Consider the following 23,006-nt stretch of genomic DNA (forward strand, 5'->3'; position numbering starts at 1 on the left):
GTTCCATTGTTCTTTTGTACATGTGTTTCACTGGACTTTTCAACAGTTACTGCAATGTTTAATAAAATGCATATGGCTCAATATTTTGATGCAATGCATGTATCTGATTATATCCAATTACGTGTGTAAGCAGTATAGAAAACAATTAAATGCCAATTGGACAACCGAATTACCAGTATGGAAGAGTAGAATAGTAGGATAATTGTGGCAATATGGTCATTGCTGTGCATTATTACATTTTGCTAAGTAGCAGAACTGCATGCGCAGATCAGTACTATTGATTGTTATCCGGTATTTTTAATTAATGAGAGATAATAGATCCTAGATCTTTAATTCTAGGTCATTGACCTCCACAGTTTGATGACGCTGATGCTCGATCAATGGGTGGACAGATAAATAAATGCTCATCTCAACGGATGGGTGTTAATTTTAATAGATTTACATTTGTTATTGTGCCTTTATCTTTGAAATTTAATACCAGTAAAACCTTTCTCGAACACAGTTCTAACAGCTATAGTCATAAATATTTGCTTCTAAGTAAGAATATTGATATCATGTATCTATAACAAAATAATAATACCCATCAAATGATGAATTCACAAAAAAATATAATAATACGTTAAGAAATTATTATTATTATTTTTTTTAATTACATGATTGTCAAAAATATCAAAAAAAATCCTCGAAATGTCCACCACAATACAGCGTAATTATCAATAATTCATGTAGGACACAATGTGAAGATAAAAAATTTCAATAGAAAATATGAAACATTTCAATAAGTATATCAAATGTTGTCCATTTTAAATATGTATATATAAAAGGTATATAATTCCAGTCCTAAAGAAAAGTAAGACAAAGCACAATCCTTAGTGCTAATAAAACCATATCCAGAACAGCTCCTCTCCACGCACTTTGTATTTATTTTAGTTATTTCTGAACAGTAAAATCACACAGTGCTAGAGGCTGAATGATTTAAATCAGACAAAATATAGACAGGAACCAGCAATTTTACCTTGAGCGGTGATATATGGGATTGCATGACATACCCATGGACATTTTCTACTTGAGACAAGTTTTTTTCAGACACATGAACAAGTTCTGGACCTTTTAGATCGTGTGTTAGCCGCGGTAGTGAATGGTCGTGCGGAGGAGTATCCTCATCTTGATAACGATATTTCTGAAAGACAAAATACGTTATAAATAAGTGTCTTCTTTAAATGACAAGAACCATATCTCAATCACCAATGGTGAAAGCCATGCAACCACTGGAAATGTTAACTCTTGCTGATTTCATATAGGATCTTAAAGAAACATTTTTACAATACTGGCTTTCTGAATTGGCGAAAGACTCACTTTTGACATTATACTGTAGCAGCAAATGAAAGTTATATGATAAAAGCATGGTTTAATGCAGCAAAAATGAAGAAAACAAGGGTGTCCATTAGGCTCGTGCTTTCAGTTTCAAACAAATTGCAATACGTCCAATTTTAGCTGGGCGTCCAAATTATGCAACTCCAAGGCCCCATATGAAAGTATTACGAAAAACGAGATGGACAATGGCAGAATAGGTTAATTTGCTTTGTGATTCAGTGTTCTGTGTGTGGTGCCAAAAAAAGAGATAAGGGAAGGGAATCCTGAATATTGACCCAATTTGAAAATGAAGGGAATGGATGTTACGGAGGACGATGGGCTGAGAGGACAACCAGGGTGGCACGGATTGGTGGGACTCTTCTTCCAGGATAGCTAGTGACGTTGCTGGAGTTGGGCTAAACTCAGTATGTGCAGTATGTTATAGTAAAATGCTACACCTATAGATTACTGGGATCATGACCAGTTCAATCCATTGCATCTTTCATGGTGCTTGGAATAACTCTTTAAGAAAAGTTATTGTGAATTGTCAATGTGACAATAATCTGGATTGTGTGAATTGTACACATACAAAATAGAAAACAAAAAAAATAAAAAAAGTATCTGCAGAAAGAGAATAGGACCTCCCACTGTATAGCAAGCATTCCTAAAAAATGTCATGAACTTTACATTTAACATTTTTTTTGAATCTCTGCACTCTATGCCACATGCAAAAAAAAATACATCTAAAATCCATAAACTGGATAAACAGATTCAGTGATTTCCAAACCACTCAGAAACTTTATAAACCCTCTAATCCTTTTTATTAGATTTTGTGCGATGTAATTAATCAGAAAAGACTTTACAATTATTTAAGCTTTCTTTATCTCACATTGTGCACGCTGTGTCCTTGCATTCGTTTTAATAAACTGACAGTCACGTCCCCGCTTTGCACTCAACACATATAAAATATTGTAAATTAAGGATTACAGGGGTGTGCAAAAACAGTTATTATAACACAGAATACACGATTAACATGTAGTACTTTTACATAGAAACGCAGAGATTATCGAGGATGTCCAATTATTTATTGTTGCAACCTCTCCTCAAGCATGAAGTGAGCAGTTTTTATTTCAAATTCAGAATCCCATAATTCATTGCTACTTAGCTTAAATCATTCCTCTTTACATTTACATAGTAATCTAGGTTAAAAAAAACACTCACGTCCATCGGGTTTAATGTTTGAACACATGTTTTTTTTGCTGTTTATGCCTTTTAGCTCCCAGCTAAACAACTTGTCATGTAAACTCTTTCGCATGACCTATTAGGGTTTCTTTTCAAACTCAGGCCATCCTGATGTTGCTGAACTACAACTTCTGTGATTCTTTGAATGAAATAGATAACCAGAGAATCATGGGATTTGTAGTTCATCAACATCTGGGGGGTCAAGGTTTGGAGAACCCTGAATTCTAAATAAAGAACACGTTGTTACACTAAACATTTCGTTTTTCATTAAAGTCTCTAACCGCATGGAAGCAGGGCTATATAAATGAGGATTTAAAATCAGAGTGCTCTAAAAGTTCTATAAATGAAAGCTGAATTTATATTTTTTACAATGACCCATGAGTGCATTATTTTTTTTTAGCATATCTGGATACAAGACTTAGTGGGCTTTATCATATGGACATCCTAATAACGTAAAGAGCGAGAGAGATAATTAGTTAGACATTTTTTATGCCTAAGGACCATATTCAGACAGTATATGTAGTAACATAGAGGAGGACGCTTATGAGACTTGTAGCATTGTTCAACCATGTTTATCATAAAATACCTAACATGCTGTGAGGAATGTGCGTATGTGGGTGTTATATCAACATTTTTGGGGAATATTGACAATAATCAACCCTTGAAGCAAAGTTATTTTCATGGTTTCTTTTAAGCATTTAAATGACCACTCCACACCCATAAAGCATTGCAGGTTACTTGTGAGGAGTATCCTATAATAATGACAGATTCTAAAAGTGCAGATCTTTATAACAATTTGGTACATTTATAAATAATTAATTAAGCATCCCCCCCAGCTGTCAATCAAACAGGGGCGCTTCTTTCTGCTTCAGTTAGCTTCCCTGAGCTAACGGAACTGTCAGGCGTGCTCTACTTAAGCATGCCTGCCTCCCCCGATGCGTGTGCAGAGGGAGACCCTCAGAGATTTTGCAATAACGGGAACTTGCAAGGCAGTAGTTCATGACAACTGCAGCTTTTGCAAATGTTTTAATATATACCCCCAATGGATACATGGATGAAAATGTTTGTATTAGGGGTATATCTACTAAACAGCAATTTATAACTGTTTGCCCATTGGGGGAGTGGAGTGTTCCTTTAATAAACTTTGAAATCATATGTATATTTTATTTTTAAATATTTTTTGCTTAATAATGGGGAAAGTGTCCTCATTTCTTAGAAAGTCACAGCTTGCTGAAAACATTTTCTGGCAACAACTGTGGAAGATCTATGGAGGCCAAATTTTGTTGTATAGAGAGCAGAGTATCCTCGACACAGTCTGGCTCATCTTTTAAATTGTACGGCTTACTGTAGTAAGGGCAAATTCATTGATCATCTTTTGAGGGTATATAATCTTACATATAAACATAGAAACATAGAATGTGACGGCAGATAAGAACCATTCGGCCCATCTAGTCTGCCCAATTTTCTAAATACTTTCATTAGTCCCTGGCCTTATCTTATAGTTAGGATCACCTTATGCATATCCCACACATGCTTAAACTCCTTTACTGTGTTAACCTCTACCACTTCAGATGGAATGCTATTCCAAGCATCCACTACCCTCTCAGTAAAGTAATACTTCCGGATATTATTTTTAAACCTTTGCCCCTCTAATTTAAGACTAAATTCTCTTGTTGTGGTAGTTTTTCTTCTTTTAAATATAGTATCCTCTTTTACTGTGTTGATTCCCTTTATGTATTTAAATGTTTCTATCATATTCCCCCTGTCTCGTCTTTCCTTCAAACTATACATGTTAAAGGGACTCTCCAGTGCCAGGAAGACAAATTGTTTTCCTGGCACTGCAGGTCCCCTCTCCCTCTCACCTCCCATCCCCGTTTGCTAAGAGGGTTTTGACCTGAGGCAGTGCCGATGTCCCTCTGCACTGCTTCTGGGTCTGCCCATGCTCCTCCCCTTCACCACGTCATCCGGCAGGGTAGACCGATCATGCCCGCTGGCTCGGGAGACCTAATGCGCATGTGCGGCAATGGCTTTTAATGCTTTCCTATGGGGATTTTAGCGACGCTGGAGGGCCTCACACAGCACGAGGACGTCCAGCGATGCTCTAGCACAGAAAACCTGTGCTAGAATCCTGGAATTGCCCTCTAGTGGCTGTCTAGTAAACAGCCACTAGAGGAGGAATTAACCCTGCAATGTAATTATTGCAGTTTATGAAAACTGCAATAATTACACTTGCAGGGTTAAGGGTAGTGGGAGTTGGCACCCAGACCACTGCAATGGGCAGAAGTGGTCTGGGTGCCTGGAGTGTCCCTTTAAGTTCCTCTACCCTTACCTTGTAAGTTTTAGCCTGCAATCCATGAACCAGTTTAGTAGCCGTTCTCTGAACTCTCTCTAAAGTATCAATATCCTTCTGGAGATACGGTATTGTACTGCGTACAATACTCCAAGTGAGGTCTCACCAGTGTTCTCACTTCCCTCTTTCTACTGCTAATACCTCTCCCTATACAACCAAGCATTCTGCTAGCATTTCCTGCTGCTCTATTACATTGTCTGCCTACCTTTAAGTCATCAGAAATAATCACCCCTAAATCCCTTTCCTCAGGTGTTGCGGTTAGGACTCTATCAAATATTCTGTGCTCTGTCCTTTGGTTTTTACGTCCAAGATGCACTATCTTGCACTTATCTACATTAAATGTCAGTTGCCACGTACCATGTTCAGCAGACTGTAGAAAGGCAATCCTGGAGGTGACATTATGAGTTTTGAGTTGGGCAGCTAGTACAACACCTGCTCTGTTAACATGTGTGAAAAATTTAGCTAGAGGTATCTTTATAAAAAGGTGGATTTAGATAACCGAATCTCATGGAGTTATTATTATTATTATTATTATTGCGATTTATATAGCGCCAACAGATTCCGTAGCGCTTTACAATATTATTAGAGGGGAGATTTGACTATAAATAGGACAATTACAAGAAAACTTACAGAAATGAAGGGTTGAAGAGGGCCCTGCTAAAACGAGCTTACAGTCTATAGGAGGTGGGGTACAGTGGTGTATCCTGGTTTTGTGCTGCCCTAGTCAGGACAAAACTCAGGCGCCCCTCCCCCCCCCCCGCGACACCCCCACCCAACCCTTCCCCCCGTCCCGCCTTCTAAATACACACACAAATTCACTGACAGATACGCATACACTAGCTAACAGACACACACACACACAGTCAGACACACACAGAGTCAGACACACACACTGACTAGCAGACACACACACTCACTGTCAGACACACACACTCTCCGTCAGACACAGACACTCTCATATATATAATATATAATATAATATATAATATAATAATAATATATAATATAATATAATAATATATAATATAATAATACTATATAATATAATATACAATATAATATAATAATATATAATATAAAATAATATATATAATATAATATATTAATATATAATATAATAATATATATAATATATACATAATATAATAATATATATATAATATATATATATATAATATAATAATATATAATATAATAATATATAATATAATAATATATAATATATATAATATAATAATATATATAATATATAATATATATATAATATAATAATATATATATAATATATAATATATATATATAATATAATATATATATAATATATATATAATATAATAATATATATAATATATATATATAATATAATAATATATATAATATATATATATAATATATATATATATATATAATATATATATAATATAATAATATATATAATATATATATAATATAATAATATATATGATATATATATATAATATATAATATTATAATATAATAATATATATAATATATAATATATATAATATAATAATATATAATATAATAATATATATAAAACATATATAATATAATGATATATATAATATAATATATAATATATATAATATAATAATATATATAACATAATGATATATAATATATATAATATAATAATATATAATTAATTTAACCTACCCCCCAGCCTCCTTACCTTTGGGAATGCTGGGGGGAGGTCTCTTTCTCCCTGGTGGTCCAGTGGCTGCCGGTCGGGCTGATGGGCTAGGTGGGCGGCTGGCGAGGGAGCTCTTCCTCTGAGCGCTCTGCTCAGCTCCCTCGCGCCGCACAGTGAGGCTGGGAGGCGGAGCCAGAATATGACGTCATATTCCGGCTCCCAGCCTCACTGTGCGGCGCGCGAGGGAGCTGAGCAGAGCGCTCAGAGGAAGAGCTCCCTCGCCAGCCGCCCGCCTAGCCCTTCAGCCCGACCGGCAGCCTTGTTAGCCGCAAGGCTAACAAGGTATTTGCCCCAGGCATTTGGGGGCGGCGTTTTTTGCCGCCCCCTGGAAAATGCCGCCCAAGGCAAATGCCTTGTTTGCCTTGCGGCTAATACGCCCCTGGTGGGGTATAAAACACATTAGGACAGGGAATAGAAGTAAAATTATGTGGGAGTGGAGCAGAGCTGGAGGAGAGAGTAGAGTGCTGCCCTTTAGGAGAGACCAAGAGGCAGGTATGTGAGGAAGAGGTTAGTCTGGGAGGCCATAGGCTTTCCTAAAGAAATGAGTTTGAAGGCACTTCTTAAATGATTGAAGACTAGGGGAGAGTCTGATGGTGGTAGGCAGGCTATTCCATAGGATGGGAGCCGCCTGCGAATAGTCCTGCAAGCGCGAGTTGGCCGTCCGGGTGCGAGCAGTGGACAGGAGAAGGTCACGGGTAGAGCGGAGAGACCGAGAAGGGGCATACCTATGGATCTGTGAGGAGATATAAGAGAGGCTAAGATTATTCAGTGCTTTATAGGTATGGGTTAGCACTTTGAATTGACTCCTATAGGATACAGGAAGCCAATGTAAGGACTGACAGAGGGGTGAGGTGTGAGAGGACAGACTAGAGAGGAAAATCAGTCTGGCGGCAGCATTCATTACAGACTGTAGCGGGGCAATACGGCTATTGGAAAGACCAATTAGGAGAGAGTTACAGTAGTCCATGCGAGAGATTACTAGCGCATGGACAAGCTCTTTAGTAGCATCTTGTGTAAGAAAGGGGTGGATGCGGGTGATGTTTTTGAGGTGGAATTGGCATGATTTGACAACAGACTGGATGTGAGGCTCAAAGGTGAGGCCAGAATCAAAAGTAACACCAAGACAACGTGCTTGTAAGGATGGGCTGATATGGGTACCACCAATCTGAAGGGAGAGCGAGAGAGGAGGATTAATATTAGGAGGAAGAAAGACAAGAAGTTCTGTTTTGGAAAGATTCAGTTTCAGAAAGCGGGAGGACATCCAATCAGAGATAGAAGAAAGGCAAGAGGTGACACATTGCAGGACATCAGGGGAGAGGTCTGGGGAGGAGAGATATATATGGGTGTCATCAGCGTACATGTGGTATTTGAATCCAAAAGAGTTAATAAGCTTGCCAAGAGAGGCAGTGTAAAGAGAAAATAGAAGGGGACCAAGGACAGAGCCTTGAGGGACTCCAACTGAGACAGGACGAACGGTGGAGGTATCATTAGAAAAGGAGACGCTGAATGAGCGTTGGGAGAGATAGGAGGAAAACCATGAGAGGACAGAGTCTCAGAGACCGAGTGATTGAAGAGTTTGAAGAAGGAGAGCATGACCAACAGTGTCAAAAGCAGCAGAGAGGTCAAGAAGAATTAGTTGGAGTAGTGACCTTTGGATTTAGCTGTGATCAGGTCATTAGTGACTTTGATAAGGGCAGTCTCAGTAGAGTGGAGGGGGCGGAAGCCGGAATGAAGAGGGTCGAGGAGAGAGTAGGAGTTGAGGAAGCAGGCCAGACGGGTGAAGACTAGTCTTTCAAGAAGCTTTGAGGAAAAAAGGAGCAGGGATATAGGACGATAGTTAGACGGGGAGGATGGGTCGAGACATGTTTCAGGACAGCAGGAACAGTGCCAGAAGAAAGAGAGCAGTTGAAGATGTATGTTAAGGAGGGCACAAGACAAGAAGAGAGAGATCTAATAAGGTGAGATGGGACAGGATCAAGCGGGCAAGTGGTGGGGCGAGAGGAAAGGATAAGTGCAGCCACCTCTTGTTCAGTAGCCTGGGAGAAGGTCAGAAGGGTTGGAGAGGCATGATCCAGGGGAGGTTGAAAAGGTGTGGGGCAAGATGGTGAGAATTATTTCCTTATCTGCTCAATCTTATCAGTAAAGTAGCAAGCAAGACTATCAGCTGTAAGGTTAGTTTGGGGGGTGGCCACAGCAGGGCAAAGAAGAGAGTTAAAGGTATCAAAGAGACGCCAGGGATTGTTGGAGCATGAACGAATAAGAGAAGAAAAGTATGGCTGTTTGGCAAGGGCAAGGGCTGTGCTGGATAAATGCAATATGAATTTGTAGTGTAGAAAGTCTGACTCTGTGTGAGACTTCCTCCAGCAGCGTTCAGCAGAAGGAGAACATCTCTGCAGGTAGCGTGTTGATTGAGTGTGCCATGGTTGGGGGCATGTCCTCCTTGCGGTGTGTATTTGGAGAGGGGCTGCAGCGTCCAGGGCTGAGGTGAGGGTAGAGTTATATGAGGAGATAGCCAGTGAGGGACATGAGTGAGCAGGAATGGATAATAGTTGGAAATTGATATCAGCTGACAGCTGCTGGAGGTTTATAGAACTCAGATTCCTTATGAGTTGAGGGGGAAGTTGAGATTGCCAAGGAAAGGTGTCGCAAGTGAGTGGTGGGGGAGGGTTTTGACTTGTTCTGATGAGTTAATTTAGTCAACTCCCATATAATAGTTATATAATGTTGCTCTTGCTGTTTTTTGGTGTAGCTACTTGTTTTACGAAACAGGCCTCTGACAAAGCCAACCATATAGAAAAAATAGTTGGATCTGTAATAAGTGTGCATTTTAACACCAGGATCCATAACCATTATTATGAAAGATTTATGAAAGTGATATTGATGGGGGCATGATCAGACCCGCTGATTAGTCCTATCTGGAAGAAAGAATTTTGGGTAGTAAGGAACTGTGGACAAGAAAGCGGTCAATCCTAGACAACATCTTCTAAACCTGGGAATGGAAGGTATAATCAACTTCTGTGGGATGTAGCACTTCCTCCTCTACATCTAAACTGTTCAGCTGCATTTTATGGTCAGCTCCTTTATTACTGTTTCCACGGTTACTCACCTTGTTGTCAGTAGCCAGCCCTTATGCTGATTAGTGCAGCCTATTAAAGCAGCAAGTTCAAGTACCTCCTTGCCCTTGCGTGATTTCCTGTTTTCCAGAAGACTTTCTGTTTCCTGTGTATTCCTGGTTCCTGACTTCTGGTCTTGTTCCTGACTCCGCTGCTCTCCTTTCTCCTCATTCCGGCTCGTCTGACTACCCACTTTGGTGCCTTACCCCTGCTTGCCTCCTGGACTTTGCTTTTGGTTTATTTCATTTGCTGCTATTTATTAATAAAGGTGTTTTGCATCTACATTCTGTCTCTGTCTGGTTTCTGGTCCCTAACAAGCACCCACCACGGGTCGGAAAAACTGTGCACTGCAATGGTATTACAGAGTTCTGTTATAGTGCTGAGTCTACACAGAGCATTGCCCGGCACACCTTTTTTTTTATATGAGGACGAGTCTGATTTAGCATCTAATAAAACATTTTTGTCACCTCCAAAGATTACCTCTCCAAATGTATGCACATTATTTAACCCCTTAAGACCAGAGGGCGTACTATTACGTCCTTTTAAAAGCGGCTCTAAACGCCGCAGGGCGTAATAGTACGCCCTCCGGTTTTTAGTAACTTACCCGGTCGCCGGCGGTCCCACGCCGGCGAACGCGGTTGGGGGGACTCCCAGGGAGCCCCCCCGCGGCACATCTTCCTCCTCCGGTCCCTCCCGGTCATGTGAGAGTGAGGTCCTTGCGAGGACCTCACAATCACATGGCCGGTATAGCTGGCTTCTGTATTGCCAGCAGGGGGACCAACTGTAATGACAGTTGGTCCCCCTGCTGGCTGAAAATCAAATAAAAATAATGTTAAAAGTGTAAAAAAAAAAATTTATACTTAGATCATATATATATATATATATATATATGATCTAAGTATATATATACACATATACATACACACACATACACCGTCTAGGTGTATTTTAATATTAATATATATATAATTATATATATATATATATTAATATCAAATTACACGTAGACTGATACTGATTAAATATATATATATAATTATTGTTATATATATATTTATAAATAATATAAAAAAAAAATATGTAAATACGTAAAAAAATAAAATAAAAAAATAAATAAAAATAAAATATTAAAAAATATATAGATGTGTTTTATTTCGTTCTAACTGTATTGTGATATTAATATATATATATTTATATCAAAATACACGTAGAACGAAATAATATATATATCTATATACATAAATATATACTATATATCACTATATATATACCTATATATAAATAAAAATATAAAAAAAAAAATATATATATATATACGTATATATACACATATGTATATATATATATACATATATTAATTCTACACACATATTTATGTAATAATTTTACATAATTAGGTATCCTAATTAATTACAATTAGCGGGACCTGCCTGACCACCCATGCCGAAAGTATAGGGAATTTAATTTGCTAGCACTATATTTAACCCTATAACTTTCCAAGACACCATAAAACCTGCACATGGGGGGTACTGTTTTATTTGGGAGACTTCGCTGAACACAAATATTAGTGTTTCAAAACAGTAAAACGTATTACAACCATGATATCGCCAGTAAAAGTGACGTTTTTTGCATTTTTCACGTACAAACAGCACTTACAGGGACGATATTATTGCTGCAATACTTTTTACTGTTTTGAAACACAAATATTTGTGTTCAGCGAAGTCTCCTGAGTACAACAGTACCCCTCATGTACAGGTTTTATGGTGTTTTCAAAAATTACAGCGTCAAATATAAGGCTTGTGTTTAATTTTTTTCATATAAAAATTCGCCAGATTGCTTACGTTGCCTTTATGACCCTATGGTAGCCCAAGAATGAAAATTACCCCTATGATGGCATACCATTTGCAATAGTAGACAACCAAAGGTATTGCAAATGGGGTATGTCCAGTCTTTTTTAGTAGCCACTTAGTCACAAACACTGGCCAAAATTGGCGTTTTTTGCATTTTTCACACACAAACAAATACGAACGCTAACTTTGGCCAGTGTTTGTGACCAAATGGCTACTAAAAAAGACTGGACATCGCTTATTTGCAATACCTTGGGTCGTCTACTATTGCAAATGGCATGCCATTATGGGTGTAAATTTATTTCCTGGGCTACTATACAGTCTCAAAGGCAACGTAACCAATCTGGCGAATTTCAATTTCAAATGTAACACGCTATATTTGACCCTGTAACTTCCCAAAACACCATAAAACCTGTACATAGGGGGTACTGTTTTACACGTGAGACTTTGCTGAATACAAATATGTGTATTTTATTGCAGTAAAAGCAAACAGTATTATGACATTGACAGTTAAAATGTCATGTAGAACGAAAAAAATCAAAAAAAATCTTATTTTCTCCCATTTTTTTCATATTAAATTATGTTTCATAGCTAAATATTTGATATTAAATGAAAGCCCTGTTTCCCCTGAATAAAATGATATATAATAAGGGGGGGTGCATTTAATATGAAAGAGGTGAATTACGGTTGGACAGACATATAGCGCAAATGCCAGGTTTTGTTTACGTTTTGTTTCGTTCACAACTTGTACATTTGGCTGCGGTGTTAAGGGGTTAAAGCAATCTGATATTTTTACAAGATATAACAGATTGTGAAGAGGACTGTAAACATGCGCCAATGTAAATGGGACATTATTTTCATAACATTGAAGACGCATAAAGCGTCCATTTCTGTTGCTAACTTTATACATCAAGGAGAATGAAACATCCCAGCTCACTAAGGAAGAGACCCTCTTCGATTTTGCTTTATAACAGGAGTTAAAATCATGCGAAAATAGAAGGATTTTTAACATTTTGAAAAAGATGAACACATTTAAAGGTGCACTCAAGATACTACACAAGTTCAGTCTACTGTAGGTAAGCTTCGAGCTAAGCATCGGGGTTAATAAAAGATTTTCTGTTTTATTTTGATCTACCTAAAGAATGTCATCCAGATGCAGTTATAGTAATTGTAGTGGTTTATAGTGCATGGAAAATACATTTAATTCAAATCTTAATAATAAACATTGGATGTAACTACATTTGTATTTTAATGTATTCATGCATTTTCATCTTGTCTAGTGTTGGTGGGATTTTATTTCTACGATATCACAACAAATCAATGTATCTGCAGATACAAAAGACTCTTGAATATGCTTCTTAGACTATTAAGTTTTACAACTCATTTTAAGCACATTTCTAATTTAGTGAAACGTTGTAATTGGTATGTAGCAAGCAACATGACAGGAATATTTGTGAAAATATTATAGCAACAAAATATCCTCTCTATAACAATGCATCCCTCCCTACTGGATTTTAAACATTATTTAAAACGTATGCTATTCTCTGTATCACCACTAGAGGGTGATCAGTGAATGATAGATAAGAGACTATAGGTGTACAGAAACGGCAAAGATATAAAAAAATACTAAAAATGTAAAAAATACGATACTAATAACTTCACAAAAAAAAACTTAAAATATGAAAATAATGTGCAGATAAATAAAATCTAAATTACATAGAATATAATGAAAAAGGAATGTTTTCTCACAAACGCAGAGTGGTTTGAAGTGTCCCTCCACACTGTTGCCCCGGAAGGATCAGATCCATGAGAACCATTGGATCCCAAATCCTATCACTCGAATCCATTCCAAACAAAGAGGCCAATCCGAGGCAAGGGTAGCGGTCTGATTTTTAGATGAATGTTCCCAAACAAAGTTCTGTAGCAAGCAGTCTGCGGTCACGAACGCCCCCTCCCTTTTTGCTCCCTCCTTCCGAATCTGTGTGGTGACATATCACGCAATGCGTTTTGCCCCTCTCCCTGAGGCTTTGTCAAGTACACCAAACCCTCCATCCTCACTGACACAATTATATACAGTGTAGCCACATTATTCATCTCCCTGACTGTCACAACTTCAAATAGTCAACATCTCAAGTCATCTTGGTAACATTGTACATAAAACCCTACCTGCACATTAATACAGGTTAAAATTGAATCCCTCCAAAATAAAACAATGCAACACAAATAAATACAGTGTATTAATTTAGTAACTCAAAAGATATATGAATTTTGTAGAAATACAATGAGCTTATTATTATCTCTATTCTGAGTAGTCACTCCTACAACTAAGTAACTAATTCTAAATAAAAAACATCAAAAATATAAATATATAAACTTAGAGACCTAACAAAAGGTATATTTTAAAAAAGCAAGAATCATATATGCCTGGACTATCTATAGTAAATGGCAAAAACTAAAGGGCAGATTGTCTAAAATGTTAATAATATTAAAAAAAAGAGAGAGAGAGAGAGAAAAAAAATTGAGAAAAAAAGTATTGCAAAATATAGAAATATATAAAAATTATAAAGCATTATGAAGTTTAAAATCTTTGTTTAGACCAGTTGGTGTCAGTGTTTCCAAATAATGAATCCACCTCTTTTCTTCTTGGTTATTGTGTTTAAATTAATTCTACTCATCTCCAGGTTTTATGAACATTTTGTATGCCCACAAATGTTAAACCACTTGGATCCTGATTCTCCACACTTTTCCTAATATGTTTTGTTAAATAACTTAATTGAAAGCTTTTTCCAGAATATCATGAAATTAATATCTCAATGAAACTATCCAGATAATATCCTTGAAAAAGCTTTTAATGAAGTTATTGAGATTCTCCAAAAATATTTATTAATTGCGAATAGTAGAAGAATTAGTAAAAAAGGAATAATGGAAGAAGAGAGTTTTAACCTGATAGTGCTGGATTTTAACAAGAACACAATAAAATTAAGAAGACTGGATGAGGATCTTATAAAGGTATTATCTGATAAACATTCTGAGGGGCCACAAATTGTAAAACAAGTTCAGTAAAAAGTGATTTATAGATAGAAACTCCAAGGCACTTTTTAAATATCGAGAAAAGATTTTAAGTGTAGGACATGCTCAGGATGCAAAGTTAAAGGGACACTCCAGGCACCCAGATCACTTCTGCCCATTGGAGTGGTCTGGGTGCCAACTCCCACTAGTCTTAACCCTGCAAGTGTAATTATTGCAGTTTTTTCTAAACTGCAATAATTACCTTGCAGGGTTAACTCCACCTCTAGTGGCTGTCTACTAGACAGCCACTAGAGGGCACTTCCTGGTTCCTAGCACAGGAAACCTGTGCTAGAGCGTCGCTGGACGTCCTCACGCTGTGTGAGGACCTCCAGCGTCGCTTATTTCCCCATAGGAAAGCATTGAAAAGCATTTTCAATGCTTTCCTATGGGGATCTCTAATGCGCATGCGCGGCATTGCCGCGTATGGGCATTAGGTCTCCCCGGCCAGTGGGCGGGATCATCTCACACACCGGCCGACGCAATCACAGGGAGGAGCGGCGGCGGAGGAAGAAGCAGCGACGTGGGACATGTCGCTGCCTCAGGAAAGTCACTAAAGGGGATTTCACCCCTTCAGCAACCAGGGATTGTGAGGTGGGAGGGAGAGGGGACTTGTAGCGCCAGGAAAACTGATTGTTTTCCTGGCACTGGAGTTTCCCTTTAAAAATGCTAACAAGGAGAGGAGAATTAGTAATTTACATCTACGTTGACTCAAACTGTTGTGTGATCTATTAATTGGAATGTCCTTAAGACTCACAGTATATGGGTAGAACAACTAGACCCTCCACACATGAGAATATCTGAGCATTTATATAATATTAGGTAATGTGTGGAGAGCCACAGCGTGCCAAAACACGTTTAAAGATTTCACAATCAGGATCCAAGTGGTTTGAAAAAAGATTCACAAAAATTTGAGAAGAGAAGAAATTAGGTGGATTTATTATTTGGACTAAACAGAAATTTTGAACTTTGTAATTTTTTCTATATTTTTAAATTTTATATATTTTGCAATACATTTTTCCCCCCAATTATATTTTTTATACTCTTAAAATTTTAGGCAATCTGCACTCTAGTTTTTGCCCTTTATTATAGATATTCTGGGCATATCTGATTCTTGCTATATTCATATATATCATTTTTCTATACATATTTTTTAGGTCTCTACGTTTATGTATTTTTATATTTTATTTTATATATACATATATATATATATATATATATATATATATATATATATATATATATTTAGTTTTTGTTTTTTTAATTAGGTGTAGGAGACTGCTTGGAATACAGATTTGCAAATCTCCTTTGTATTTCCCCAAATGCATGTATACCTTTTAAATTACTAAACTGATTCACTGTCTTTATATAAGTTTTGTTATTTTGTACATTTGTTGGAGTGATTCATTTTTAATTTTTTATCACAGCTCAGTTAAGATTTTGTGTAAAGGCTACCAAGATGACTTGTGATAAATAACCTGTGATCAGGGAGATAAATAGTGTTGCCACACTGTATATAACTGTGTCAGTGAGGATGGATCACATGACAAAGCCCCGAGGGAGGTTGAGTGATTGAGTAATTGAGTGATCCGTCACCATGCTGATTCGGAAGGAGGGAGCAAAAAGATACAGCGGCAAGTGCTAATGGCATAAAGTGCTGAATAAAGTTTATACTGTACCCTTATTCCAGTTCAGCCCACTTATTTGGAGTGAATTAAAGTGATAGGATTTGAAACCCAATGCTCCCCATGGACATGATCCTCCCCAGGCACAACAGTCTGTAGTGCCATTTTGTACAAGCCATTTTCCGTTTGTGAGTAAGATTCTTTTGGGAGTGTGTTTTTCTTTTTCTTTTTTATTGTATTTTATGTAATTTTGATTTTCTTGATCTGCACTGTACATTATATTTATATTTTTGGTTTTACTTGAGAAGAAAATGGTATTATATTTTTAATATTTTTAATATCTTTGATTTTTTTGCATACCAATATTCTCTTATCTATCATTCACTATTGCAACAACAACAACAAAAAAGAATATGTGAGGGGCGGGGCCTGACTGCAGAGCTGAGAGGAAGCAAACCTCAGCAGCTCCTCCTGAGTACAATGATTACTGTAGAATTTAACTACCATAATGACAATTCATCGAAGCAGAAAGATCATCAAATGAGGGGTGACTTCAAGCGGCATAAAATGATACCACCCGAGCAGCAGTGGGGGCAACCCTCTCCCAACAGGAGACTGAGGCCTACAAGCAGGGCAGGCGCGGCGGCCGCTCTCCTGCTGCCAAAACAGCATGGATCTCTGCGACTGGGCCCTCGTTCCCCCCCCCTTTGGACCGGTGGGGGTCATCCCGGTCTGCCTTTTGGAGGAGAGCACTCACCGACAAACGACTCCTGGGCACATAACAGACAGGTGGAAGCCATGAGGCCGAACCAAGATGGCCGATGGCACCACTTCCAACACGATGCAATCCACACCCAGCGACTGGGCAGCAGCTTTCCAAGCACGATTTGACGCTGTATGCCAGCGATTCTGGGAACGCTTGGGGAACAGGCGTCAGCCACCAGCCCCAACACAGGTCTGCTTTATGACCAGAGCAACACAGGCACAACAGCCAGCCGAGAAGCTGTCCTCAGTATGGCTAAAGACCGAGGCGCAGCAGGAGGGGCACCGACCAGGCAAAGCATCCAACGGAGCTACCTACTCTCACCATGATGGCCCATCGGGGACTAGAGCCACCCGGTGGGCAACCCCCAATCACCACCCACACCTGCAAAGGACAGCGCGATGCCAGCAGAAATATGCAGCCCCACGCAGCCCCACACCAGGGAAGGACTCAGCCCCAGTAAAGAGGCAAGTCCATGGACTAGTGGTAAAGGCTCACAGAAAGTTCCCGAGCAGGAGGGGTGCTTCACCGGCACTGCGCTGTGAAGCTCAAGCGGAGGCACAGGATATCAGGGCGCAGCTGAAGGGGCACATCATCATCCTTTCCAGACACGCCAACAAGACCTCCAGAGTGGGCATTGGCTGAAATGGCATGGACTGTCTTGTTATGTGGCCCACAGCTTTTGACCCGGCTCACACAGTGAAGACTCTCTCCACCTACTAAAGGCAACAAACGCTTACTAGCTTAATGTGTGTATTTATGGTGTTTTAGATACTGAACTAATGTAGACAAGTTAAGTCTCCTTCAATAACTGAAACGTCCATGTGGCCTAAAATGTTTTGCAGATCAGTTGCTTGACATGGTGCTGACACAAAATATGATTATTATAACTAGCCTGTGCCTTAAATAGCAGCCAAGAGGACCTGCCTAGTTAGCACTCATACATTACACTGTATATAACATGCGACTAAACAAGGTTTTTGTCTTGCTTCTGCACGGGCTGTGTATGTCTCACTTAACTTGCCACAGCCTAACCCTAAGAACCCCATTCCAGACACGTCTGGTCTGGAAGACTCGGGCTAGCACACCCTTAAACGTAGAGATATACCTAATTCTAATATGTACCAGATGTTTAAATATTAACAAGTTTTACATTACTTATAGGAGGCTATGTCAAACCACGTTTAAACAAATATCATTAACAAATTCTTGATTGACCCACCTATACATTGCTGCAGAGCCCAGAACTACAGAGGAAGGCAGAGGAAGCAAGCAGCTGCTAGAGCTGGGGAACCAGAAAAAGGCAGAGAGAGGGGAGCCAAGCATGCAGCCTTCACTGCTCCTTAACACAGACTGTCACCTATATACTGAGGGTGATCTGTGGGATTTGGAGAGGAATTTGGATCTTTTTTCTCTCTCCATAGTGTGCCTGTGCCCTGGAGAAGGAGCCTGTTTGGATACATGATCTGTGCTTCCCAGCAGGGTGTGCAGTCTGAATATAAATAAAGTTTGGAACTTCTCCTCTACATATACTATGAGAAAGACACCTGCTTCCACTGCTATCCAGTCTCTATTATATTCATCTGATCCTTGATTTGGATAATACCCCTGACAGGGTGACAGGCGTGATTACCATCTCTCTCTTGTAAGTTCTCTACCACGTGCAAAATTTATCTTTGCCTTATTTACTTCACCATATTTTGTATTTTTGCCATTTAATAGATTCCACGTTCATGATCAGCCATATACAGGTTGTATTGTTTTATACCACCCTCTACCTGTGTATACCACCCTTGGGGTTATAAACACGCTTCTGTGCATATTCTATATAGTGTGTGTGAGGTACCCTTTTTGGGGGTGTGTCTTTCTAGTGTATTATATAGTAAGCAAATCTCTCTTGTTTGCACCTATATTTAAGTTTAAGCAAAGTTCAGAATGTTTGTTGTATGCACTTGTGTTTCTCACAATATATAAAAAAAAGTGCAAGCTCAAAAAAAATTAAAAAAAAGTAATAATATGTGAACTCTGAGAATGGACAAAAGCTTAGAGAAACTGAGTAGCTTGCCACGCAAAGGTCTCAAAATACAGAAAGAACATATTCCAAGACTAATCACATCCATAAAAGCAGTTCAAAACCAAAATTGTCTCGGCACGAAGGATACAGCAACCACAGATGATTGTTTTGGCCTTCTTTGGGCATCCTTTATCAGGTGTAGTTGATACCTCTTTACGCACAGTGAGCACAGGGTCCACATCTGGGTTACCCTTTTAACTTGGGGAGAACTATGCAACAAAAACAGAGAATATGAGAACCCTAAGAATGGACGAAAGCTTAGAGAAACTCAGTAGCTTGTCGTTCGGTAAATCCCAGCTCAGGTCTCAAATTAGTTTTTGCTCACTTGTGATAAGTAAGCAGGGATTTACCGAAGAGCAAACTGCTGAGTTTTTCTAAGCTTCTGTTGATTCTCAGAGTTCTCATATTCTCTGCTTTTGTTATTATTCACTATTATTTACTATTCACTGATTATATGGTCAGGTTATTGATAGTTGCTGCATTGTATTGAGCTTCAGGTGCATAGTGTATTTCTTAATTTAGTGAGTTTAGGGAGGCTGTGTAAGTCACATGCAGGAGTGGTTTAGCTAGGACTGTTTTAAACAAATTGATTTAACTCCTAAGTGGAAGAGAATTGAGCAGTGAGTCTGCAGGGGCATGATCTATACATGAAAACTACTCCATTAAGCTAAAGTTATTTTGGCGACTATAGCATCACATGACCGAAAAGATCTCTGGGCATTCTTTAAAGAATCTAACAACAGAAACAGTTTTCCCAGATCACTTTGTGAGGTATATAGGGTCAGAATGAGGAGTTGAAGTGTTATGACAGAATATATGACTGCATTCATGCTTCTAGAAGTGCAACTTTCAACTTCCTCCTAACTACCAACCAGCGGAGGAGAAGAGAGGCAATACTTCATTTACAAGTGTGTAGTAAGTAAGCTTGTTGCTAATTGGTTATTCGTGAGTGGTTAGTTGTGTATGCATTATGTATCTTAAAGGTATTATTAGATTAAGGTCTTATTAGATTAACCCCAGTGGCGTACACACAACCCATGGGGCCCGGTGCAAAAACTGATCCGTGGGCCCCCCCCGCGCGCGCTTACTCTGCGCGGGCTGGGGCCGCAACACATGGCGGTGGGCACCTGGTTGCAGGGCTGCGACCCGTGCGACTGCGGTATGCATAAACACATACACTTAAAGGACCACTACAGACACCCAGATCACATCAGCTCAATGAAGTGGTCTGGGTGCCAGGTCTCTCTAGTTTTAACCCTGCAGCTGAAAACATAGCAGTTTCAGAGAAACTGCTATGTTTCACTGAGGGTTAATCCAGCCTCTAGTGGCTGTCTCATTGACAGCCGCTAGAGGATTTTCTGCGATTCTCACTGTGAAAATCAGACATTGAGTAATGCTTTCCTATGGGCGGTTTGAATGCGCGCGTGGCTCTTGCCACGCATGTGCATTCGGAGCTGAGAGGCGGATCGGGGTGGAGAGATCCCCAGTGCCAAGGGAGTCCGGCGCTGGAGAAAGGTAAGTGCTTAAGACACACACACTCTCATGAACAGACGCACACATTTACTGACAGACACACACTCAGTGACAGACGCACACAAACACTCAGTAACAGACACACACACTAACACACACACTCTAACACTAACACACACTAACACACGCACTAACACACACTCTAACACTAACACACACACACTAACACTAACACACACACACACACTAACACTAACACACTCTAACACTAACACACACACACTCTAACACTAACACACTCACTAACACACACTCTAACACTAACACACTCACTAACACACACACACACACACTAACACTAACACTAATACACTCACTAACACACACACTAACACACACACACTCTAACACTAACACACATTTTTTTTTTATTTAACCCCCCCAGCCTCCTTACCTGTGGGAGAGCTGGGGGGATTCCCTGGGGTCCAGTGGTGTTGCTGGCCCTGCTGTCACCCGGCTCTCCCCTGAGTGCTTCCTCTTCAGCTCCCTCGCGCGCCGCGTAATGATGCCGGAGCCGGAAGATGACGTCATCTTCCGGCTCCGGTTTCAGTGCGGTGCGCGAGGGAGCTGAAGAGGAAGAACTCAGGGGAGAGTGCTCCCTCGCGCGCCCGCCAGCCGGGTGACAGCAGGGCCAGCCTCGGGGGGCCCAGAGGTGGCCGGCTCCTGGGCCCCCCAGGAGAAGAGGCTGGCCCAGTGGCATACATACCTGGGTCGCAGGGCGGCCGGGCACCCTGGTGGGCCGGGCCCGGTCGCAGCCGCGACCCCTGCGACCCCGGTATGTACGCCACTGATTAACCCACTTACTTGGGAAATACTTCCATCTGGGGCTCTCCGCAGCACATGGTTAAATAAGGCCAGCAGCACCCATTATTAATGCATGTTAAGGTGAGTGCAGCCCCAGTTTTAATATATATATATATTTGGGAGTCCAGGCCAACTCCTTGGTTTTGCACCCCTCCCTGTCACAGGTGCCTCATTCCGGGACTCTATTTAGCCTTGTACTGCAGAGAGCCCCAGATGGAATTTTTTCCCCAAGTAACTTGTAGATCTTCTCAAAAGTAAACATAGTAAGCTCATCTGAGCAGGGTCCTCATCAACCTATTGTTACTGTAACATTATGTAATTGTCTTATTTAGTGTTAAAATCCCCTCGTTTTTAATATTGTACAGTTGGCTCTATTTAAATAGCAAAAATAATAACAACAATAATAATAATAGAAGAAACAGAGATGAAAAATAAATGTAAGCAATATATATAGTCTGCATTGTGTGTCTGCATTATCAAACTCCCATTATTTTACCAGACAATCTACAGCTCCATAGGATTGCCTTACATTGTACAGAAAGCTTCCCTTATAGGGTTTGCAGGCACCCAGTCAGATATTTGATAAATGTCTACAATCAGGAAATTTTAAGTAATCTAGCCATACAGGAAAGCTATAGCATACATTAGGGCTGTTTTTGGCACTACGAGACTTCCCTCCTCTTGCCTGCATTGATAAGGCAAAATGACCACTTTAGCATTGTCAATGCTAGTTTTGTCCTACCTTAGAGAGGGCCCATCAGTGTGCCTCGTTGCAAATTATTTAAAATGTGTTGATAAACTTTTAAAATTATTTAATAACATGAAAACATCTTTACATTATATAAAAATTTTTGTTTTTGATATATTGATATATTTTAATAGGTTATATATTTCAATATTTTGAAAAGATCATACAAAAATATTAAACCATTTGGAAGGCTCATCCAACAATATTAAGTGAAAATGGCTTGTCGTTTGTCTTGTGTTTCAGAATTGGCCAAAGTTCTGATAAATCGTGATCCATCTGAAACCTAATGCTGAAATCTAAATTTTTCCAAGGGTGTTTCATGTAGATTTCGATCTTTACGTTCACATTATACAATGTGCCTGTCTGCGTGTCTCAAGATGAATACGAAAAGGCAGTGTGAAAGTCCATATGTGTACCAATGCATGTGTGGGAGAAGAGAATGGAAGACATATAGACAATGGATGATATATAGAAAACATTAAAACAGATCAAAGAGGGAAAGTACATTATATATATACATAGATAAATAAAAAATATAGATAGAGGATAGATAGGCAGACAGACAGATAGTGTAGTTGATATAAAGAAGTATAATTGATATATAGATATTTAGAGAGTGTAGTTGATATATAGAGAGTATTGATATATTTATATATAAAGGGTATAGTTGATATATACAGAGTATAGTTGATATATTTAGAGTATAATTGATATATGGAGTGTAGTTGATATATAGAGAGTGTAATTACTATATTGATATACAGAGTATAGTTG

At 39.1% G+C, this 23,006-nt stretch overlaps 1 protein-coding gene across 5 annotated transcripts in view; it reads right to left on the minus strand.

The window, feature by feature from the left end:
* Positions 1-23,006, minus strand: part of DLG2 (discs large MAGUK scaffold protein 2) — a 1,308,393-nt gene that overhangs the window by 676,653 nt on the left and 608,734 nt on the right. For all 5 annotated transcript variants that reach the window (XM_063431313.1, XM_063431306.1, XM_063431329.1 and 2 more), the window contains one exon: positions 1,016-1,180. In XM_063431313.1, coding sequence (XP_063287383.1) covers positions 1,016-1,180 — 165 coding nt within the window. The remainder of the gene's footprint in view (positions 1-1,015; positions 1,181-23,006) is intronic.

Source organism: Pelobates fuscus, chromosome 1, assembly GCF_036172605.1.
Source record: "Pelobates fuscus isolate aPelFus1 chromosome 1, aPelFus1.pri, whole genome shotgun sequence".
In the NCBI taxonomy this organism is placed as follows: domain Eukaryota; kingdom Metazoa; phylum Chordata; class Amphibia; order Anura; family Pelobatidae; genus Pelobates; species Pelobates fuscus.